Source organism: Chionomys nivalis, chromosome 6, assembly GCF_950005125.1.
Source record: "Chionomys nivalis chromosome 6, mChiNiv1.1, whole genome shotgun sequence".
Taxonomy (NCBI): domain Eukaryota; kingdom Metazoa; phylum Chordata; class Mammalia; order Rodentia; family Cricetidae; genus Chionomys; species Chionomys nivalis.
The window spans coordinates 98,450,107-98,474,787 of NC_080091.1; the positions used below are offsets into that span (position 1 = coordinate 98,450,107).

General features: G+C 47.6%; 1 protein-coding gene across 2 annotated transcripts in view; it reads right to left on the reverse strand.

Annotated features, from left to right (window-relative positions):
- Positions 1 to 24,681, reverse strand: part of Shroom3 (shroom family member 3) — a 282,216-nt gene that overhangs the window by 43,024 nt on the left and 214,511 nt on the right. For both annotated transcript variants that reach the window (XM_057772175.1, XM_057772174.1), the window contains exon 3: positions 1,900 to 2,031. In XM_057772175.1, coding sequence (XP_057628158.1) covers positions 1,900 to 2,031 — 132 coding nt within the window. The remainder of the gene's footprint in view (positions 1 to 1,899; positions 2,032 to 24,681) is intronic.

Consider the following 24,681-nt stretch of genomic DNA (forward strand, 5'->3'; position numbering starts at 1 on the left):
TCTGTAGAACATGGCATTTAAACAACTTAGGTCTATTGACCTGAGACATGATTGCTCCTGACAGCACCAATCTATTTCCGTGAGAAAGTTGAGCACTTAAGACAGTCCACTTGGAGTTTGTTTTCTTTTTGACACAATTGGCCTTTAGGTAAGGAACTGCCCATGCCTCCACCACTGACAAAATACATGGTATCTGGATAGGATAAGCAGGACACAAGGAAAAGGACTGCGAAACCTTGCCAAGACAGGGTAAGATGATTCTGAAAAATTCCCTGCTTCTGAAAATGCTCTGTCAGTTACCCTAGGCCTTAGTCAAAGTTGGTTGTTTCAACATTGCAAATGAGAGTTAAGGTGATTACTCAGGCAGCCAGCTGTCTCTGTCATATACTGCTCTCTTTGGAAACTGCTTGATTGCACTTCCTGCCTATTCAAATAATAATATCTCCCTTCTCAGGCCCTTCATGGGGTTGAAGATTAGACAATCACAGTTGCCTTCCTCTTATGATTTAGCCAAGCTTATTTCTGATGCAAGGCTTAGACTCTTTGGAATACAATGTTTATTAAAACATTTATCATGTGTTCCTTACTTAATATTGTTTATGTTGGTTGTAATTCTATACTTGATATCTGTTCTTATTGTATATAATTTTGTACTGGGTTTGGATTGCTCTTATTTAAGACAAAAGGGGGAGGTGATGGGGAAGCTTGGTTAACTAATTGTCTTTAAGAGGTGGGACCAAGTTAGGGTGTGGCTTGCTGGGACCCGGAGAAAAAAGGGTGCACTCTCTGTGTGGTTCCCTCATGGCACAGCTGAGCTTGGACTTCTTGTTCCTGTTTTCGTGAGTTTTCCCCTTATATAAATAGAAGTATAATTGTTTTACCTTCTAGCTAGCCTGGTTATTTCCCAAATCGAGCTAACTTCTACACTCCACAGCAGTGTTCCTGGAAACCACTCTTGAACTGTCCTTCTCCTTTCCCATACTCTTCTCTGCTATTAACTCTGTGTCCTTAATCCATCTTGAGTCTGTGTCATCTCGGGTCCCATCAGTATGGACTCGGTTCAGGAGCTCGATCATTTTCTTCCCAGATGAGAGCAGCTGCTGTCCAAATGACAACTTCATGACCTCGAGGCTCCGCCAGTGACACAAGGTGAATACACAGTCCAATAGGTGATGTGAGGTGACCGATAGGAGCGGTGACAGCCTCAGAGCTTCCGCCTCCACCTGTTGCGGGGAGCAAGCCTGCCCGATGGTTCTGAGAAGCTCAGCCTAGGCCTGGCTTACCCCCACTCACCAGGTAGCTAGCTTCTCTGGCCCTCTGGCTTGTTCAAACTACTTTCGAGTATCTTTCTTAAAATGGAATATAATAAAGACTCTCAATGTAAATATCAAATACAAGGGTTGTTTTACTACAGAAAACATAACAGACACTTGATTGCGTATTTGTGCATCTTAAACATGGAAAAATCCAAACAATCAAATTTAGGTTGGCACAGATTCAATTTCTCTCTCTCTTTCCAGGGTCTCACTATGTAGCCCTGTCTGGCCTAGAACTTGCTATGTAGACCAGGCTGGCCTTCAATTCATAGATTCACCTGCCTCCCTCCCAAGTACTAGGATTAAAGACATATGTCACTATACGAGTACAAAATTAATTTCTAATGTCTAACAACACAGTGGTGGGGCACTTACTACTGTGCTTCAAGACCGTGGGTTCAATCCCCAGGCCTAAAATAAACAAGATTATCATCCTTCTGAACTTTGACCTATGTGATCCCCTGGATCAGCCCTTTCTCTCCCACCAGCCTGTGTCTTTGACCATCTTTGCCCCCAGTGCCCTCCCGAGGATGGACCAGTCTTTTCTTCCACACTGTTTGGTCTCAGCCTCCACGCCTCCTACCTCTGCTTTAGCCGAAGTTTCACCCCTCCTGACCATGTTGCTTTCCGGTGCTGGGGACCGCCGGTGAGCAGCTCTGAGCTGAGAGAGTTAGAGGCACCAGGGTCTGCATGGCCCGAGTCTGCACAGACGTCTCTGTTAAAAACAAGATAATGAAGAGCTGAGTATGGCAGGCTCTACAGGGAGGAGCACAAATCCACAGAGGGTCTTCACCCTTCCTGCCTATGACTCTGTGGCTAAGTATATTTCTACATTTCTCTGAAATTATTTTTTATGTTTTGCAGTTCTGGGACTTCATTGCAGTTTAGAGACCGAGCACTCACCTAGCATGCACAAGGCCTGGCACTGCGGTCCTTGGGGTCACCTCAGGGCTCTGTGAATGCTGAACAAATGCTCGCTCCTGCTGAGCCACACCTAGCCACCTTCACTGCTGGGACTCGACGCTGATGGACAATTGAAACTTGAACTCAATGATCCAAACCATCACACTGCTTCCCCGAAACCAATCATTTCTCAATCTCCATAGGAGGAGCATAATCTCCAAGTACAAGAAATGGCCTGTGCCCCATCAGTGGGTGGCAGATCAGGAGGAAACAACAGCGCCTGAGGCACAACTATCTCAGACTGTTTAGATTCTATCGGGTTGGGAAGCCAGCCTTTTGTGCACCCCTTTCAATCCTGCCTCCCACCCGTGGGCCTCAACACCATCCCTGTAACTCCTCTCCTCCACACTCCCAGGGAGTCAGGAAGAATGTGAAGCCCCACATTGCCAGAGCCTTCTGCCATGGGAACAGACATATTTCCCCTCAAGAGAGACTCAGGTCTAGAATTTCCAAACACCCTCGAAGTCACCTCTTTAATTGCACTGGCCCTGCTTCAAGCTCTGAACTAGTTTTAAATTTTTATTTTATATTATTATTGTATGTGGTGTAGGAATGTGGTGGTGGGCGCGTGAGTGCCATGGCACCCAGGACCAGAGGACAACTCCTGCCTGCCTGCCTGCCACGGTCTCTTGTTCCTACTGTGCTGTGTGTTCCAGGCTACCTAGCCCCAGAGACCCTCGGGTTGCTGCCCCACAGGCGTGATGGGGTTACAGATATGCACCCTTACATCTGAACTTGTATATGGATTCCTGGAACCCAACAGTTGGCAGGTTTGAGCTGCAAGTGCTCTCGCCCACTGAGCCATCTCGCCATCCCCACAGAAGTGGGTTCCTCCCAGTGGTATTTGTCTTCCAGGGTTTTTCTCAGCCTCTGAGATCCAATTGCTGGACCTATGGGAGGCACGGTCAGCCTGCCCTGCCTCTGCATATGCCTTGGCCAGAAGGCAAGGATTACCAAGCAGCTGCCGAGATTAAGCCTGTCCATCTGGCTTCCTATTTTTCAGAGCACAGAATGAAGTCAAAGAACGTGCTTTCTCAAACCCTGAGACAAATAAAAAGAACTTTTTATTCCAGGGTACTGGGGAGGGGCTCAGGGGCTCAGCTGAGGCTTCCTATTCTTTTTAGACTTATTTATTTTTATTTTATGTGGATTGATATTTGGGGTATGGGTGTCGGGTCCCTAGGAACTGGAGTTACAGACAGCTACAAGAGGTCATGTGGGTGCTGGGAATTGAACCAAGGTCCTCTGGAAGTCAGTGCTCTCAACCTCTGAGCTATCTCTCCAGTCCTGAGGTTTTCTATTCTTAAGGGGCAATGTTTCTGTTTACCTTAGCTGTGGCCTGGATCGGTTTTGAAGGTGTCTCCCAAGGACTTAGGGGCTCTGCAGAGCGGTAGGACCTTTAAGAGGTGGCAGCGTATGGTGGGGGCATTAATAGCCCTCCCTTGGAGGAATGGGCTGTATACAGATAAACCTGACCCTTCAATCATCGCCTGCCTTTCCGTTTTTCACGGTAGCCTTTTCCTCTTGATCTGTGTTCCCAGTCGGGATGCAATACAACAGGATACGGTGCAGCCTTGACGGCTCTCACCAGAGACCAAACCAAGAAGCCTGCCCCACCTGGACTTTCAGCCTCCAGAACTGGGACTTAATAAAACTGTCAAGCTAGCCTGCCTTAGGTGTTACATTATATTAACGCTGAAGGGATCCCACACTTCGTTAGTCTCTGTGGTCTCACTTCTATTTAGTCTATAGGATTCTAAACTTGACCTTTAAGGCTTGCTTGAGGTTACGTCACCTAGGACATTACTGGCACTGGGCCAGGGAACTCTGGGCCTCAGGCTCCTCAGCTGTAGGAGAGACAAAATAAGGGACTGTGCACAAGGGCTAAAAACACATTTCTGGAACATGAGCCCTGACCAGCTAGGTGACACTGTCCTCTCTATGCCTCTGCTCTGTAGTCAATAAAATGGAACCACAGGGCCACTCTGCATAGGGTGTGGACACTTCTATAACACAGGTGAAGTATCTGGAGCAGACCCCAGGGCATAGTAAGCACTTAGCAAATTAGCCATTATTATTATAAGGCCTGTCTTGCAGAGTCATTCCAAAAGTTCTAGATAATGTATAAACTGTCTAGCATACTGCCCACGCGTGGTATGTGCCTAATAACCCTACTGTTCTTATTCCTGTCTTAATATAATACCTTCATTTTAGAGCTTCTTTCAATGGTTACACAAAGTAGCTGCCTTGTTTCTGCAGGGAGGATACAAGAGCCTTGGCCAGTGAGCGTTCACAGGCCAAAACCTTCTACAAAACTCAGGCCGCCCTCACTCAGAAATTCCCACACGACCCTCGCAACACCAGACAGACAGACATTTGGCGTAAGTTGAGGTGCGAAGCAGACTTAAAGGGATCTCCCTGTTCAACGCCCTAATGTAAAGATTTGATGAAGGCAGAAGGCCACTCCGACAGCGGCCAAGAGGGAGGAGAGTTTGCTGCTGGGTCTGATGACCTGAGTTCCATTTCCAAGACACAGACGTAGGAGGGGAGGTTTGACCCCTGCAAGCCATCCCCTGTTCTCCTCCTCACAAGCACCTGTGATTTCAAACACAAAGCACCCTTCAAGACCACCCACTGACACCACCCACTCTGCCACAGAGGTTTAGCCTTGTCCTTTCCAGGTGTCCCCTAGACCTTATTCTCCTCTACTGAAGAAAAACAACCACAGGCAGGCCTTTCAGAAAGCCTTTGTGGCATTTAAAAACTTCCTCATTTTTTACTCAAACCGCAGACGTTGGCTCAGTCCTTTCTGTATGGTGGCCCGAGTCTCCGGAGTGCCGTTCTTTTTTCTTTCTCCCATTCCCTATGCTAGGGGGACAGAGTCACAGATTATGGGTGTCGCAGGCCATGGCTGGGCAAGAAGAACAAGCCAATGCGAGAAAGACGCAAGCCCGGGCCACATACGAGCATCTCATCTTTGAGGATTTCTCTGGGGCGAGACCAGAGTCTCAGCACTGTCCTCTGAAGCCATGGCACTACAGCCACTTGTCATCTCAGAGGACCAGGGCAGCTGGGTGCAAGGCTAAGGAAGCCATCTGAACGTGTGACTGCAATCCCAGGTGACGCCACAGCAGCCTACCGGCTAAGCCTCACACTTCTGCCCTAGGCTGGTGCAGGGGACCAGACAGGGAGGTCCAGGAAGAGTGGGTGAGCTAGAGACACCATCAGAAATCAGACTAGAAGGTACAGGAAGCATTTGCCAGCACCCACACTCCTGCCTTAAACTCTTCTGGGATAATCTAGACAACAAACAAACAGTTTTAAATTCATATGTTCTAATGAAAAGGAATTCTACAGTGACTCTAGATGGTAGACAGTTCTGGAATGAACTTGGGGAGGCCTGTCAACTCAACATCCTGGATTTATCATTTTGTGTCTGTCTTATCTGTACATGGACCCACTTAGCAGCACAATGAGCCTCTGTCTGGGCTTTAACATCATGCTGTCTCCACAATGGCCAGCCTCCCCACCCATGGCAGACTTCTCTGCTGACTCCACCCACTGCAGTAATTGACGTTTGCAGGCACTTTGATCTCCTAATGGGGTACCACACGCCTCAGGCAGACTGACCCAAACCTTTCCTACAAAGGGGTGTGCATCCTTCCCCAGATGGTGTGAGTTATTACCAAAACTCTGTATGAAAGAAACAATGAGTGCGGTGATTTTTTCTTCTAAGACTCATTTTCCAGAATACACTGAGACCCAGAAGCTGCGTGTCTTGGCTCAGACCACACACAGAATTGTGCTCATTGCAGAGTGAAACCCCAGACAACTACTCAGTTTCAAAACTTTGTTTATGCCACCGATTTTTAGGCCTTCAGATTACTAACCTAGATGAGAATGGTGATAAGTCCACTAATTTAAAGTTATCAGATGGAAGTATTTTTTACTTAAAATACACTGTAGAAGCTCCTGGAATCAGCAAAACATCTTCAAGTGAAAGTACTGAAAGAAGCCATGTGGCTGTCCCTTCTCTCCGCGCCACGTCCCTGAAAGCCAATTCCCCACTGGCTGGTGCCTCCCCTTCCTTCTTCAGCTTGGATAACCACTTCCTGCAGGATGCCTTTCCCCACCCACACAGTGGGGGTAAAGTGGGCTGAGTCCCCTCCCCTCCCAAAGCACAGAGGGCACGCTAGCCGTGGATGCGCATGTAGGGAATGATTACAGGGTTTCCACCTGCCTGCTTTTGTAGGCCCCTCTTTGACGGTAGCATACATCTAAGACAAGCAGCCCTGCGAGGAATGCTGGTACAATCAGCCGAAATTTGTTGAGTGGATGAAGAACCGCTAAACATTCACCATCCTGTAACCCAACCCCTAAGTTAGTGTGCTGCGCACTAATGAGACAGATACTTCTGGGGACTGCCGGATGTTTGCTGTCTCTTCCTATTCTCTGGTCTCAGCACCACAGTATCACAACCATGAGTGATAAAGTAGGAGCTAAGCCAACCGGAGAAGGGTGAGCGGGGCTAAAACTTATTGTGATCTACAACGACTGTGAGCCGTTGTAACATCCTTCTTCCTCATACTTAAGAAACAGGAGATGCAGGTCAACCACCTACCTCTTTCTACTCCCTAAGATGGGTACATTCTGCCCCTTAACGTCTCTAACTCCTGATCACACAATGACTGCTTTACTATGGAGGTATTTTAATAGCGTCCATTAACTACTTTCTGGACCAAGTTTCGGCCAATACAAAATAAGGTTCTGGATCATTCTGTTCCCATGGCTGTTTGAACACTGTAAAAACTACAGGAGGAATGGCGGAGGCTGCAGAGGACACAGGGACCCGAGCCTATTCCAATGGCCTCTCCAGGCCCACCTAATAGGTCCTGGCTTAGACTGAGTTTAGTTTTCCTATTTCATCCTTAAATGGGAAAAACAGTGGCAAAAGGAAGATTCGTGCCTCAGGACACGGACCATTACAAGCCAAGGGCAGGCTCCGTTTACCTGGCAAGACCAGCCACTTCTCCCACCGCCACCACTGCCCCTCTCTAATCTAATGTCTATGCAGTAGCCAGCATCACCTTTAAACAGAGTGGACGGTGCCGTCTCCTGATTTCTATGGTGCATTCAGGAAAGGCTCCTTAACCAGACGCAAGGAGCCGACTAGGTTCACTCCTGGCCATCCTTCGACCTTTTGAATTTTGAATATCACCAAACCCTGACCCCACCCAGGTCCTCTCATTTCCCAGACCCACCAAGCTCTCCACTTTATCACACTGTCCACTCGAACGTTCTTTCCATTTCTTGCCGGCTTTTCCTTAGCCTTCAGGTTCCAGGTCGAGCATCCTCCTCCTCAGGCTGCCTGATCTGGCCTGAACAGGCTCCTTCCTTTATTGTGCTCACCCCTGCACGGGAGGCTCACTCGGGTTCTATCTGCCTTGGCAAACAGTGTGCCGAGCAAGCCAGGGTTCCCTCCCGCTATGCCCTTCATTATGTTCTTCTGAACCAGCAGCACCCAAGATGAGCATGCTAAGAGCCGGGTAGGAAGCCTCTGTTGATGCATCTGGACTTTCCAAATGCAGCTCTGCACTGCGTCTCTAAGGCATTGCTTGTTTGTGACATTTTTTGGGACAGGCAGGCTCTTCCTTTCTGTCAATTTCTACTTAGGCCATGAGTCCTAACTTTTGGCGCAGGCTTCGAGAGAGCAGGGGCATGGCTGGAAACTGGCCCAAACCTTTGACACAAGGCTGGTATGCTTCGGTGCAGTTTCGTTATCTTTGTTTGGGAGCAACCAGAAAGCTTTTCGTAATTAAATGGGCCGTGTATGTTTATGCAGGGCTACGTCTGTCCTCAGAACCCAGAGAATTTCCTCTGGGTTTACGCTGGGTGGGTATGCATACTTGCTTCATGACAATCTGCCTGCCTTCCTAGAAGCAACATTCTTGATGTTCCAAGTCACTTTCTGCTTCTCCATGTCTCCCATGTCTCTCTGACCATTTGCCCTGTGTAGTGAGCTAACGAGTTCTCATCAGTGCAATGGGGTCCCCAGCACGTACCTCCTTCCCTAGCTTAGGCTGCCTTTGAACATGGCACCCCAAAAAGTTCTGTGAAGGGGGTTAATACCCAAAGCTTCTCTGCAGGGAAAACGGGGAGGAGAAAGGGGAATTTTCAAATGAGCTCCTCTCTCCCAACGCCAAATGTTCCTACACTTGGAAAACTAGGGCCAGCATCAAAAGGGGTCCCTCACTCCTACCCTCGGCACCCAGGTTGCATTCCTGCCCTTGGAATACTTCCTAACACTAGGTACATCGCTGAAAATAACCCAACATGTAGTAAGACAGCTGGTTCTTTCTGAGACAAGAGCCTGGCTGCCCGGTCCAAGCATCCATTCGGCCAATAGTCACTAAGGGTCAACCACAGAATGTATATTGAAACAGGTATTATTTTTGCAATGGAGGCAAACAGATATGACCCTTCTGTGCAAATAATTCTTCAATTATACACTTAGAACCCTGATGAGTGCTGTGGAAATACAGCGCAGGGGACCATGGGCGAGCCCGCTCCTCTCTGCTCCTCGCTGTCTATATAGATGACCGCACTCCCCGTCACATGGAAAGCGTGGCAAAACAATTGTCGCAGAAGCTGTAACTACTTTATGGAGTGCTTTGAGACAAGCCGGGCACTATACTCCTCTTCCTAGCATATTCAGTCATCCTTCAAGGCACAACAGCTGTCTTTATCACTCCTTGTATTAGAACTCGAGGCTGGCTGATGGCAAGGTCTATGATCTTGACCACCACGTAAAAGTCTTAATCCTACCTGGGGTTCTTTTCCTTTCTAGCCATAATACCCAGCAAATATGTATCTAATAGTTTGCAATGTGGTGTACATACTTACACTCAGACACATGCACGCATACACACACACATAAAATAATAAAAATTTTTACATGTTAATGGAGGTTGTCATTCATTGAGAGGAAATAGACCCCTTGCTAAATTCGGCATCGGCGAGTAATTGTAGCAAAAACAAACTCACTGCCTTGTTTGCAATGGAGTCTAATCCTCACTTTGCCCAAGAGGATTACTGGGTTTTAGGAAGGAGCTCACATGCACAGTTCTTAAGCCCACGGCAAATGCATCTGTTTCCAAGATTCATTCCATTTTTTGGATGGGAATAAGCATCCCACGCTATTTCAATATCTGACATTAGCAAGCCTAAAGGTTCCCCACCTTGCTATTGCCCAGGCTTCTCCTGGGCACACTTCTCTCCCTGCTGAAGCTTTAATTTTGTGGAAGAAGCACTGGTAGGGCAGGAGAAGAGTCAAGATGCAGCCAGAGTGTAGAAAGCAGTGTACAGCAGACATGCTGAGGTGTGACCCCATGTCTGTAGAAAGTTGACCAGTGCACAGCAGACATGCTGAAGTGTGATCACGTCTGTAGAGAGCTGACCAGTGCACAGCAGACATGCTGAGGTGTGACCCCATGTCTGTAGAGAGCTGACCAGTGTACAGCAGACATGCTGAGGTGTGTCCACGTCTGTAGAGAGCTGACCAGTGTACAGCAGACATGCTGAGGTGTGATCACGTCTGTAGAGAGCTGACCAGTGTACAGCAGACATGCTGAGGTGTGACCACGTCTGTAGAGAGCTGACCAGTGCTGAGGTGGGACCGTGTCTGCGGTCTGTCTCTGCTTGTCCTTTGATTACTGTGGATACTGTGACATGGGCTGGGATGGTAAGGCAGAAAACCTAAACTACAGTAAGCCTCCAAGGACGCCTTGGCCACCCTCTCCCCCGGAGCCACCCTCTGCCCCAGGGCCACCGCCTAAGGGCTCCTTTAGGTATCTCTAGGGTGGAAGGTTCTCTAGAAGATTGTCTCGTTCTAGGTGAGCCTAAGGGTTCCTCCAGGGGCACCTTCCTCAGCAGAGCGGATGTGGTAGCTTCTATTGGCCATTTTCCTCCCCTTACCACCAGGCAGCCTCACCTCCAATCGGAGAAAACACTGGGCCCAAGACAAGCAGCCAAAAACCTTCCGAACAGGGTTCCGAGAGAGCTCAGGGACATGCCCCTGGCTAGTTTTGTTGCCACTTGTGGCTGCCAGTTGCCACACTCTTGTGGGTTTCCAGGACCTACCTGCCTGGTCTTCCAGGTTGGAAGCAAAACCTGCCTTTGATACCAGTTCCTGGTCTCATCAGGGTCAACTAACAGACAGTTTGGGGGCAAAAGTCCACAAGAAAGTGGTCAGGGAAAAGATTGGCTGGGCAGAACAGTGCTTTCTAGGCACTAACACACAGAAGGCATCACCCTAGACTAAAGTCAAACAGGTCAGTGACAGTCGAGCCAGGCGGGGCTGGGGCCAGAAACACCCTGGGAGCTGTCCATCAGCCCATGGGGCTCCTCCCTCTGCAACCCTGACAGGTCAGGTCTGGGAAAAGTACAGAGTCCGGGACAAAGGGGAGGTACTGGACTGTGACCCCACTTCACGAATCCAGCTGTGGAGCACTGGCCTCCGCCCCAGCCGGACCTGGCTCCGTAGGGGAGACAGCCCCCTCACACCACACATTCCAGCTGCTGGTAGCGAGGAGGTAACCATGGGAACCAACACAAAGGGCTGAATGTTAGAGGAAAGGCCCGAGTGATGGCGAAGGGGCTGGAGGGACTCACATCTTACATTCTCCTAACTACAGTCATGCCTACTGTAAGAGGCTGGATCAGGGGCTGCCCACAGCTAAGCTGCCTGCTGGCACAAGGCCTCAGGGCTGTGAGGGCAGCCAGGCTGCTGCTAATCCTATCGGGTCTTCAACACTTCTAGTTCTCCAGTCAGAGTGTGGTGTCTTACATTGTGCTGGCCAGTTGATTGAAATCACCTGCACCGAGACAATACAGCTCATTCGGACGGCCAAAGATGGCACACCGTGACATTCTTGCCAATAGGGAGCCACAGACTACACTTTGCAAAGGGTCCCTCCCTTCACCACTTAGCTTTTGCCCAGCGTGCCTGTGACCAGAGCTACCCACTCTGCATTCTGGTGGCTTCTGTAGAGACCTCTTAGGTGGTTGAGGAAGTGGCCCTGAGAGTCCAGAGATGCAGGGAACTCCACCTTATGAAGGAGAAACAGTAATTCCGTGTATCTAACTCCACAATCAGGGTGTGTGTGTGGAGGGGTGGTAACAGTTCGGTTCGGTGCTGATTAGTTTTTTTGTCAATTTAACACAAAGTAGCATCACCGGGGAAGAAGGAACCTCAACTGAGGAAAGGCCTCTGTCAGATTTCATGACCTGTGGTCACATCTCTGGGACATATTCATGATGGAGGATAGATGTGGGAGGGTCTAGCCTATTGTGGGAGGGGCCACTCCTGGGCAGATGATCCTGGGGATGTGTAAGAAAGCAAGCTGAGCAAGTCAGCGAGAGCAAGCCAGTAAGCAGCCTTCCTCCACGGTTTCTGCCCTGACTTCCTCGATAATGGACCATGATCAGGACCTCCCTTTCCCTTTCCAGCTGGTTTTGGTCAGTGTTCATCACAGCAGCAGTAACTAGCTGTCTCCACGGTATTGATCTACATCTCCCCCTAGCCTTTATCAGCAGGGTTTTCAACCTACCACTGATTTATTTTTATCTGAGGCTTTAGGTCAAGGTTCTTTACCCTCTGGAAGCTGAGGAAATGTCAATGGGAATAAGTGGTTTACAAGAATATCGTGTCGCTAGCTGGCTGCTCCTCCTACCACAACGCTGAGGAACGTGTCTTGCCGTCCATTCTTCTGCAGAATGAGAACTGATTGTGGCCTCTAATGTCAGTCCCTTCACAGCTGGCACAAAGTCCAGGCCGAATCCCTACGACTTTAGTTCCTAAGCTGCTGGAGTTCCTCTGCTAAAGTGTGGGGAACACCATCAGAGTCTCTCACAGACAGACGCCAGGGCTTGAAGAAGGAACCTAACCCTTTCCCCCACAACCTGGGGGTTCAGAGCTCACAGAGCCAGGTGTGGTGGGGCACATCTGTAGTCCCAGCACTTGAGAGGATGAGACAGGAGGATGGAGACTGTACGCTGAGACTGTCTCCAAAAGAGAGAGAGAGAGAGAGAGAGTGCTCGCGTGCACCCCAACAACGGGAAGTCAGACAGTTTCTCCTCCCCTGGTGTTCATCTGCATGCAGGATGTAAGGGTAACACAGGGGTCACCTATTACTGATGTTACTCTCTTCCTGGGATAAGTGAATCTCAAAAAATACAGCCTTAATGGGAAAACTTGCCAATGTCTGTTACGAACTTCATCAGCTAAGGGAAAGGGTGGGTTTGGCTCTAACCCCGACACCTCCATGCACTCTACAAGCTATTAGATCTCTTCTGTGTCTTGGGTTTCCTCACTTTTAAAGGGAAATAATACCGCCTACCTTAGAAGAACACGAGGAAGATGAAATCGGTCAAGAGAACGGCAGTTTCAAACGGGCTGAGCCTCGGTAACTGAGCACCGGCAAGGAGAGGCTAGCAGTGAACGCCCGCCGGGTGGCTGCCTGGTGATTCTAACATGTATGCTGCTGCCAGTTAATCCTCACCACAGCTTCTCTCTGGGCATTACCATCTCGGCTTCACACATAAAGAAGGTGGAGGTGGAAATGGGTTCCCCAGCCACCAGGAGGCATCCCTGCTTCTGAGCCTAGACTGCTCTGTTTACACAGTTGCCTTTATGCGAGACTGTTTTGTGACTATTTTTAGCAAGGAATAATAAAGGAATACCAGAGTGAGAGCCAATGTTTGAAGAAATAACACGACCAGGATCTTAACTCTTCAGTGTTAGCTGGAGGCTTTTGTAAACAAAACACAATACGTGAAAAACTAGACTCTCCCAAGACAATGCTCTCAATTCGGAGAAACAGCCCCACAGAACCAGGCTCGTGATCAAGCCTGGCTCAGAATAGCTACAAGCACCACAGCACAATGTCCAGCTATTCACCAGTGTTCCTGGAGCCTGGTGACTTCCCAGGCCATGTTTGAGAAATGTTTACTAAATGAATTAAACCAATCCAATAACAAAATGCCTCTCTGGAGTTGGCAAAGCAGCAACCATCTTTCCCAAGCACTTGAATTCAAAGAAACAATGGAAACTCAATAGGTTAACTGTTGTCCTTCTTTCAAAAGCTTTTTCACTGAAAATTCAAGTTATATAAGCCATCCTATGTAGCCCTGGTTATCCTGGAACTTGCTCTGTAGACCAGGTTGACCTCAAACTCACAGAGATCCTCCTGCCTCTGCCTCTGGATGTGTGATTAAAAGCCAGTGCCACCACCTCAGGGTTAGTGTAGCTCTGGCTGTCCTGGAACCTGCTCTGTAGACCAGGCTAAAAAAAAAAATGAAACAGTATCAATTTGATACAGCGCCTAGAAACTTCCTTTTTCCACCTGCATTTCTAGAAAGATCATGGAAGGCGCTTCTGGGAAGACGCCTTTGAGCCTCAACCCAGAAGGAATTCACTTTGAATTACTATCATGAAATCAGTCTTCAAAAGTGGGGTTTGCCTAACAGACACTTCTTCTTGTTGATGTAACTTTAAAGACAAGTCCCTGTTATCTTTTTTTCCCTTTTTTTTTTTTTTTCGAGACAGGGTTTCTCTGTGGCTTTGGAGCCTGTCCTGGAACTAGCTCTTGTAGACCAGGCTGGTCTCGAACTCATAGAGATCCGCCTGTCTCTGCCTCCCAAGTGCTGGGATTAAAGGCGTACGCCACCACCGCCCGGCCTTTTTTTCCCCATTTTATTAAGAAAATTTTCCAATGGATGGTGGTGGTGCACGCCATCAATCACAAGCATTCAAGACTAGCCCGGTATACAGACTGAGTTCTAGGACAACCGGGGTTACTACCCAGAGAAACCCCAAGAGTTCAAAAACAAAACAAAACTCACCAAAACTGAGACAAAAAACCAACCCCCACCCCAAAAGCATTAAGTTTGTTCTGGTTTGGCCAACAATTCCTAGACATGGGGTCTACCTGGTGTGTGGCTGATACACCCAGTGACACTTCAAAATGAATTTTCTCTTTGCCACTGGCTATCAATCACAAATAGCATCTTGGTTGGGAGCGGACCCCTGTGATCTGCTGGTCAGAAAGGCAAGAACATTGCAGTGGCATCCCCAACAGACGCAAAAAGAGACCGTCAGTAAAATGAGAGACATATCATGGGTGGCAGGGACTTTGCCACAAAACCTTCCTACCCCAAGACAATGAAGCGGTTTTCAAGTCACTCTTACTTTAAACCACACATTCACCACAGCGCACAGACAGATGAACAAGTCACTGAGCTCAGACCAAGCTTTTAACCATTACCTAGCTCTGTCCTCCACCACCTAAGGACATGTGCAGGTACTGTCCAATGTCCCCAGGCAACTCATAACTTGCCCAAAGTAATGTCAGACACCCTTAAAGGCAGAGGTGGAGGGAGGGAGTCCCCCTCCTGGTTTCCCTAACGCTGTGTCCAGTTCGACAGGTTCAGTAACTGCAGCATCTATGTGACTCTGAGAACAGAACACAAACCCTCCCATCAGCACTGAAAGTTCTCCTTCCAGTCCATCTTCTGGGCAACCACCGACTTCCACTGTAACTGATTAGTTCAGTGGTTAGGACTAGCAACAGCGGGGGTAGAGTGCTTGTCCCGGACGTGAAAGGCCCAGGTTTCAAGTCACAATACAGCAGGTAAATAAGTTGATGTATAAACTGACTTCAGTCAGCACAAAACTTCCAAGATTCGTCAAGAGCTGAGCAGCCACCGCTCATTTTTGTTGCTTGCTGAGTAGTATTCCATTGTGCGGGCGTGCCACAGTGTATCTGCCTTCTTGTTTGTGGAGAAATGATTATTTCCAGTTGTAGACAACCATGGTCAAGTCGCTATGGATACTGTTAAACAAGACTTTTTTTATAGGCATTTTTTTCACCTATCTTGAATAAATACCTGGGCATGAATATGTTGGGTCACAGGTTGGTATATATTTAACTTTACAACTTATGTTCTTAACCCCTGAACTCTACTCCCATAGGACGTCAGTAACTTATTAACATGTTTTATTTTTCATATATGATGAGTATCCCTGAAGGCAGGGAACCCATCCCCAATTTCTAGGATGCCTCCCACACGGTAAATGTTAGCTAAATAAACAAATGTCCTCTGTTCCTAATCTTATTTGATGTTATGATAGCCTAAGAAAACTAGTTTGGGGCACACAAGGAAAAAAAAAAAACCCGACAACAAACAGAAGGCAGTGGAGTGGCAGGGGTGGAGGTGGGGTGCTGTCCCTCAGGAAGGCGAAACACTGTCTGGCCAGAGACGTAGCTCTGCTTCTTTTTGCTCTGACCTCTCCCAGAACGTGAGCCCTTCTGTGACCTTCCAGGAAGACAAGGGCAGCTCCTGGACAAGTGATACTCAGGAAAGGGAGGAAGGTGTCACTGCAGCTGAGGTCACACAGTGGTTAGAATTACACACTTCTGTCAAACAGGCAGACGCAGGGAGCAGCGAGTCATGAAATTCTACCTTCTGGAAGGAACCAACAAAGCCGAAACACTGCTGGGGTCCCCAACACTCATTACAGGCCCACTTGGTTTTGGTTAATGTACCATGAGCGCCACGTGAACATGCAAAGCAGGAATAAATTTTTGAGAAGGAAATGGTGTTTTAATTTTTTTTTGGGGGGGGGGGTTCTCTGTATATATCCCCGGCTGCCCTGGAACTCACTCTGTAGATCTGCTTGCCTCTGCCTCCTGAGCGCTGAGATTAAAGCATGTCCCACCACCACCGGGCTTAAAAATTTAACTACAAGGAAATGATAATTTTCTAAATAGATTTGAACATTATACAGTATATACAAGTATCAAAATATCACACGACACCCCATAAGTATGTACAACTTTAACACATTAGTCAAAACTGGTAACTTAAAACTGTAGCCAGATGTAAGTCATATATCAAGAATAACTAGTTTAAAAATGAAGACTGCGCGGCCGGCATTGGGGTATTCAGCTGTACCAACTCCCAGCTACTGGAAAGCTGAGGAAAGAGCGTGGCTTTGAGGCCAGGATCCAAGGCCAGCATAGATAACGTGTTTGTGTGTGTGTGTGTGTGTGTGTGAGAGAGAGAGAGAGAGAGAGAGAGAGAGAGAGAGAGAGAGAGAGAGAGAGAGAGAGAGGGGTGGGGAGAATAAGAATGATTCCGGCCATGTCTTCCTTAGAGGTTTACTACACAAAATGACACGTACCCTTCCTGCATTTAAGGAAAAACTTCTCTTTTCCATAGATCAATCCTTCCTTGAAACCACAGAGTTGACTCTGTATTCAACCTACAACTCTTTAGAATCAAATCGTTGGTGGACTTTCTGGACACCACGGAAAAGCCTTGGGAAGTCTCAGCATGATCTAAAATCGTTCTCAGCAAAATAGCCTTGTTTCAGAAAACGGCATCACCTCAGCTAGGCTCAGGTATTTTTGGCTCAGTGTCCTTAGTTCCCAGGTCGCTGCAAATGGAAATTTGCTTAGAATTCTTCAACAGTGAGTTTGGGAGAGGTGAGTGACCTGTCTTATTCAGACAGTACCACACTGAAGCCATCCTAGGCAGATGGATGTTTATCTTATTCTTAAAGTCTCCAGGGAAGTAAATTCTCTACAGCATCCCTTGGTAACCTTCTCCAGGGTTTTATCAAGGGTTTGGTAAGGAAGTCCTGATGAAGAAACCAATAAAAATATTAACGTTATGAGCCTAGCTACAAGCACTGGAAAGGGCATGTGTTTGGCATTTTGCCGTATTGGTGAAGGGATGTATTTACAAAACAGGCTGTACAAACAGAAGCCATTTGCCAGGGGCAGATGTGGGAAGTTGATTCAAGAGAAATTGCCACAATAAACTCCATTTCAACCTGGACACTATGTGCATGAGTTATTGTTGGTTACAGCATTTTAAGTAAATTTATTTCCTTGTCAATTCCTACTTTTTGTTTCGAAACAGATTAGGAACGGGAGGTAAAATTCTGCAGCTCTGAAGTTCTCAACTGATTAGGTGGCTATGAAAAACCACGTCTTAGGAAACAAACTTTGCATTTCCTTCTTTCTCCCTCTATCTCCTTTCCCACAACAATCATAGAACACTTTTAAAGACAGGAAAAAGAAATCTTAAAAGAGGAAAGACGTCTGTGATGAGAGAGAAACAAAGCACAGGAAAAAGTACTTTTCTAAAGGAGCGCCTGAAATTAATTGAAATCTAGGCAAGCTTCTGATTAAATTACTTGGAGAGAAGGTGTTTTCAATGGGACCGTAATCCCACTAGCCTTTAAAAACTATTAGAGAATAGAAAAAGCACGGGTCTTTGGAAGCCCACGCACCCAGATAGCTCACAACAATCTCCCCATGGGAATTACACGGATGTGGTGCTCAGCCGAAAGCAACGTGTCCTACATCTGTGCGCGGCAACACTAAGATTGGGTGGGTGGGGGCTGGGGGATAACGTCAAAGGCTTTAGAGAAAGGACTACACCCCGCCCCCACGGCGAGGAAGTTTTAGCTAGCTCTCTGGCAACACAGAGCAAAGCAAACGTCAGGTGCAATTTCATTTCCATGCTACCTGACAGCGGAACACCCTCCTGGAAATCATTGCCTTGGCGCTGGAGTCGGTGGGGGAGGGGCACGCGCGCCCCTCCAAGTACTTTGGGGCCTCCCCGCTAGGGACCAATCCAGTAACATTAAGAAAGGCAAGGCGGTCTAAACTCCGCAGGGGCCCTGGTGGGAAGTAATTTATCAAAATTAAAATATTTCACAGATCATTTCTCCTGAAGCGTTTTCACGCTGTCAGTCACCAGCAATCCTGTTGGAGTGGCAGCCCAGCGTACCCTTCCCACCCCCCGCCACCCCCGCCCCTAGCCCTAGTGAGAAAGTCCAGGCCTGGAGTGTCAGGAGCCCCTCGGAGCGCGCCACCTGCCCGCAGCAGGCTGGCTGGGTCCCCCGGGAGACCTTCTCCAGCTCGGGCTTCTGGAAGTCTCCCGACCGCCCCTGCCCGAGTCTCTGCCCCGGCACTCACCATCGCCTCCCGGCCCCGCGGGGCTCCTGGCCGCCGCCAAGTTCAAACCCCGCGGCTAGGGCGCGAGGAGCATCACCAGAGGCTGCGCGCGCTCAGCAACGGGCGGCGGCCGCGCCCTGCGCCCGGACGCGCGGCTCGGGCTGCGGCTCCCGCTCCGGATGTGGCGGCTACGGCCACCGCGGGTCCCCGGCGAGCTGGCCCGTCCGTCCCTGCGGGGTGCTGCACCGCCACGCCTCCCGGCCGGGGTCGCGCACGCACGGGGCCGCGCTCGCGGCGCGCAGCCACCAGGTAATCCTCCAGGAAGCGCCCGCGATTGGCCCGTGCTCAGCGTTGTATTTGCATGTCAATGGCACCGAGCGCGCCAGCCCGGAGGCTGGAAGACCCGGAGCGCACGGTGGTGGCACTCCCCCGCGATCCTCGTGGTGTTAAAGTGAGGTGATCCACGCGCGCACCCTCTCTCCCTACCAGTTCGCACCCCGAGGTGTCTTCTTTGCACAAGCCACAAATAGCAACTTCCAGGAGCCCGCGCTCGCTGTCTGTGAGCCATCCAGTTAGTAATTGACCAAATGAAGCATGATGAAGCAAGGTAAAAAGTTCACAGCTTTTTAAAAAGCTCACATTACAAGGAAAATAACCACCTTTTTTTTTCATCCCTCAGTGGGTCCTCTTTTCAGCGGGTCAACCAGACAGATTCAGTTGTTGATGATGGGGTCCAGCTGCTGCCCCACCCCCGCCCAAGCCCCTTTTAGTTTCCTTGGGCATCACCCCAGATCAAGAAAAGATGATTTCAGCCATATATTAAGGAGATTTATGTTCAGGTTTTCACATTTTTAACATTGTATACATTGTAAACATTGTATACGTTTTAAAATATTATATGAATACATTTTATACGCTTTTAATCATTATGTACGTTTCCATTGGTTCTGTACTTATGGCATGGTTGCTCCGTTAACAGTAAGGAAAGCCTAGTGTAATTTTCAGTTCCGTCTTTCTTCAAAGGCTATCCCAGCCTCTTTCAATGGAACCTAAGATTCCCCCCACTCCACGCGCCCAGTACGTTTAATTGCTTTCACATGTCTTCTCCAGAAATTATCATAACAGTACAGTTTGCAATTGGCTTTATTCACACTCAAGCAGAGTCCCTATTGATAAATTTCCAGGTTCCATATCTATAGCAATATGTATACACACAGGCACAGAAAAAAAGACGGCTAACTAGGTAGGCAGCAGCTGGGAGCCTTAGTTACTGCCCAGCTGGTACCATTTGCCTATGCTTAGCTGAACTGTTTGTTGTATCCTTATGGGCTGCAGGAACATTAGCAGCCACAGACCTCTTTTGAAAACAGACAGCCTGCCCCCAACTCCAAAGGTATTATCTCTGTTAAAACAGTATTTTCTTTTACATGCGGTATCTATCACAAGTAGTTACTACCACATGGTCACGGGTGTCCACACTGTTGCTAGGCATCCGAGGCAGGCAGCTGATGTTGCTGTTTCGTGTTCTAATGACTTATGGGAATCCAGTGTTAGAAAGGGGCCTCCAGGGCCTGAGAGATGGCTCAGCAGTTAAGAGCACTGACTGCTTTTCCAAAGGACCCAGGTTCAATTCCCAAAACCCACATGGCAGCTCCAGTTCCAGGGAATTTGACACCTTGACACCAATGCACAGAAAATAAAGTTAAATAAATTATAAAAAACTTAAAAGTTTAAAAGATTAGAAAGGACCTCCAAGAACTCAAGGTTGGAGAAGAGGTGGTCCTTACAGCTTATAGCACTGGGGAAATGAACGGTTAGGTAGAGAACTCAGCCAGTTCCTCAAAATCCTCTCTTGACTTTGTACCTGATTAACTCTGCTAAGTCCTCAGGGGCTTAGGAACTCTCCTTTTGTTGTTGTTCTTGTTTTCTTAATTGTTTGGTTTGGCTTGATTTCAGTTTTTGTTTTGTTTGAGACAGGGTTTCTCTGTGTAGCCCTGTTTGTCCTGGAACTCACTCTGTAGATCAGGCTGGCCTCGAACTCAGAGATCCACCTGTCTCTTGCTTCTCCAGTGCTGAGAATAAAGGCCTGTGTCACCCCCCTCCCCCTGGTTCATGGGAACTTTCCTAAGGGTGGAACAGACCCTTATACTTTGTGAAACACCACTTTAAATCCACTGTGCAGCAGCACAGTTTGGGTCCAAATCTTACCTCCCATACAGCCTATACATGTACCATGTAATTCATCTCTATGACCAGAGGTCCCTGCGCTTCTATTATACCAGAGGTCCTAGAACAATACTTGTCTTATGTCTGCAATTTAGAGACCTGGGGTACTTTTAGAGATGGAAGGAAAGCAACCTGTCTCGTGGGACCCAAGATGAGACAAGAAATGATGAAATCCCAGCTACAATACAGAATCATGTTGGTGTCTGTCTGCATACACTGTGGGTTAGTTCTTTGACCCGGTGCCTCTTCTGCAGTGGTTTGCCCTTGCCTGCAGAGCGGAGTGAGCAAGGGGGCAGGAACCAGCCCATGCCCAGTGTGTGCAGCAAGGGGGCGGGAACCAGCCTGTGCCCAGTGTGTGCATGTGTGAATTCCCAGTGGCTGACTAAAAATGTTCCCCTCCCTGTGAAGCCATGCTAGGCTTTAGTGCCTGTATTAAAAGTGCCTTTCGGGGCTGGAGAGATGGCTCAGCGGTTAAGAGCATTGCCTGCTCTTCCAAAGGTCCTGAGTTCAATTCCCAGCAACCACATGGTGGCTCACAACCATCTGTAAAGAGGTCTGGCGCCCTCTTCTGGCCTTCAGGCATACACACAGACAGAAGATTGTATACATAATAAATAAATATTTAAAAGTGCCTTTCAAAGGTATGTTTTACATTAGGATTCAAATACTTTTATTAGAAAAGAATATTAATGAAGAAATAGAACCTTAGAAAGTTACTTTTTGCACTCTCCCCTCCTCGAAAGCTTTGGTGTAGATTAAAGCCCAGAGAAGCTGGGCTAACTCTCCGTCCCACCAGCCACAACGTATGTTTTTATAATATATGTTGTGCCTTGAAAATATTAAACCAAATTTTACTTACAAGTAGGCTGTCATTAGTTCTTAGGAACTCAGTAGCTTTTTCCCTCTATTTTTTCCAAATAAGAATTATTATTATGTGAGAAATATATTTAAGCATACTTTTTTTTTTTTTTTTTTTTTTTTTTTTGGTTTTTCGAGACAGGGTTTCTCTGTAGCTTTGGAGCCTGTCCTGGAACTATCTCTTGTAGACCAGGCTGGCCTCGAACTCCTAGAGATCTGCCTGCCTCTGCCTCCCGAGTGCTGGGATTAAAGGCGTGCGCCGCCACCACCCAGCTTAAGCATACTTTTTATACACATAAAATAGAACCTTTCTCTTGCCACAGCGGTTCCGTGTATCCACAAGGAATACAACGAATTCCTTGATTCATCTGCACACACTTGAATATTGACACTTTGGGAAAACAATAACCATATCTGCTGAATATTCTGGGGACTATGTAAGAGTTAATATCAACAGCATAAAACCAAGAAAGAAGATTCAAAATACGAATTTACTGCTTCACAGAGAAAATGTGGACAGAGAAGATGAGGACACGCTGCTTTCTGAAATGATGTCTGGGCTTCGTGGGAGCATTCTACAAGTTTTGGTGCAACAGTCACTCTCATAAATATATTTTAAGTTTTTGAGAGACAGCAAAATGTGAAAAGCGAACAGCTAGTCCAGTGGGGGCGGGGGTATTGAAATGCAAGCTTAAACCAAGGAAATTCATCCCTGGACACTCCAAATCTAAGAAATGGCTTATTTTATAGGAAGTGGATGTAAAGGGGGAAATTTAATCACATTTACAACTTCCAAGAGTCTCTTTGTCCTTCCCCCTCCTCTAGGTCCTGCTAGCACTGCACTTTCCCCTACATAATACTCAAGCCAAAACCCTCTGAGCCCACTCCTTCCTTCATTCTCTCCCCTTGTTTAAGGCATCTTCAACTCCAGCCGGCTAAATCCTGTTTACAAAGGAACCTCCAGGTGTTCTGTTCTTTGGAGCCCCAGGAACAAGGGCCTACATAAAGGCCTTTATGCAGCCTGGCTGTTACCCAAAAAGCTACACAGGCTCTTGTAGAGGTCAGAACCTTCAGAAGAGAAGGGGGCAAGGACTAGGTAGACAAGGTTCATTCATCACTGAGGCTGCAGCAAGCATGTTACTGCAGCGGTCCCCTGCAGCAAGCATGGTTAGCTGGAGCAGAGAGGGGACCCTGTGTAAAACCCACTCTGCTTTAAACAGAACCAAAGGAAAGGACAAAACAGTGACACTGGAGGAAGGGACAGTTTCAGGTAAGGATGGTTCTTGTCCTCATCAAAATGCCAGGTCACTGTCAACATTATGAAGGCTGTTAATAAGTCACAGTCACCCAGGTCAGCGTCCCAAGTTGCTAAGGAGACACCAATTGAAAACATGCTTTCTGGGATGTCTTGGTTGAAAGATTTTAATTTTAGAAATGGAAAGCAACCTGAATATTCGTTTAAAATATAAATTAAGAAGTAAGCATAACACTGGAAAACAAAGAAGTTGAGGACTGGGCATGTAGTTCACGTGTGTTTGTCCTGCCAGCACTCAGGAGATGGAGGAAGAAGGATCAGAAACTCAAGGTCATCTTCAGCTATGTTACAAGTTCAAGGACAGCCAAGAATACGTGAAGTCCTACCTCAAAAATTTAAAAAGTTGTATAAACAGAGAGAGAGAGACAGGCAGATCACAGCTTAAGACCTGTACACTTCACTGATAGGCACAGCCTAAATATTTACTTGTTATATGTGGTGTTTATGTGGAATTCTGAAAGTTTGGGGGTTTTTATTTTTTTGGTTTTATTTTTCTTCCTTCCTTTCTTTTTTTTTTAAGTTTTTGAGACAAGGTTTCTCTGTGTCTGTCCTGGAACTCATGTGGTACACCAGGCTGGCCTCGAACTCAGAGATCTGCCTGCCTCTGCCTCCAGAGTGCGGGATTAAAGGCGTGCGCCACCACCACCCTGCAGTTTGGGGGTTTATATCCATTCCTCCATTATTTTGGATGGCAATGTCTAGAAAGCAAATAGAATCCCAATAGAATGACAGTGGCTGACACCGGCACACTCGGGCTGAGTTAGCACTTCTGTGTCACCAACCACATTACACACTTCAGTTAAGGGCACTGACTGCTTTTCCAGAAGACCCAGGTTCAATTGCCAGCACTCATCAGCTCCCAAGTGTCTGGAATTCCAGTTCCAGGCGACCTGACACCCATGGCAAAACACCAATGCACATAAAATAAAATTAAATGAAAGAAAGAAAGAAACTAACTTCAGTGCCTAAAATAATCTGACAAGCTAAGGACAGCCGAGTTCGAGACATGAGTCAAATACTCAAGTTTCATTTATACTTATATTGTAGTTGGCAGAATTTAGGAAGTTTCAGAATAGCTTACGATGAAGAATTACCACATTCACCCTCATTCTCTTTCCTCGGCTACTGCAATTCGGGATCCACCTACAAAGTCCCCACACGGGGCATTAGATGGCTGGAGGCCTAGCTGTCACTTCAGGAAGCTCTCTGCCGCTCAGGAGCAGACTCCAGTCTTTAAAGACAGTTCTTCAAAGCTGTAGGTGACAGTACAGGTCCATGATCCCTGCACACAGGAGGCTGAAGCTTTCAAAGTGAGGCCAGGCTGGCCTTCACAACTGAAACTGTATGAAACGGGAGGGAGGATAAATCTCCGTGCTCAGTCTCCTGAGAGAAAAACTGATGGAGCCGTTTGAGCATGGAGAACGGTCAGCAGCTTCAGGAGTTTGCCAGCGGAGGGCAAGGTTAGCTCTTCTCACCAAAGCTCAGCCTTTCCTGTGTAAAATGGGAGTAATTAAAGCTCCCACGGGTGATGATGAAGATCATACTGGGTAATCATTGAGTGTGTGTGTTTAGGGGAAGAGACTAGGTTGTTCAGATTCCCTCTGTTGGATTCCTGGTGACCCCACCTTCCTCCCAGCTGGTGCCTTTCTCTGGCAAGGCAAGAACGAGTCATCACAACCCATAGACACTTTAGAAGAATCCTCTGGTCCAGCAGCTGTTGACTTGTGGGTCACGACCCCTTTGGGGGTCGAATGACCCTTTCACAGAGATCGCTGATCAGATGCTTACATTATGATTCATAACTGTAGCAAAATTACAGATATGAAGTAGCAACAAAAATTATTCTGTGGTGGGGGGGTCGCCACAACACAAGGAAGTATACTAAAGGGTTGCAGCGTTAGGAAGGTTGAGAGCCACTGCTCTGGTCAGAGGCATTTTTTCCTCCCATGGGAGACATTACAACTCTTTAGAACTA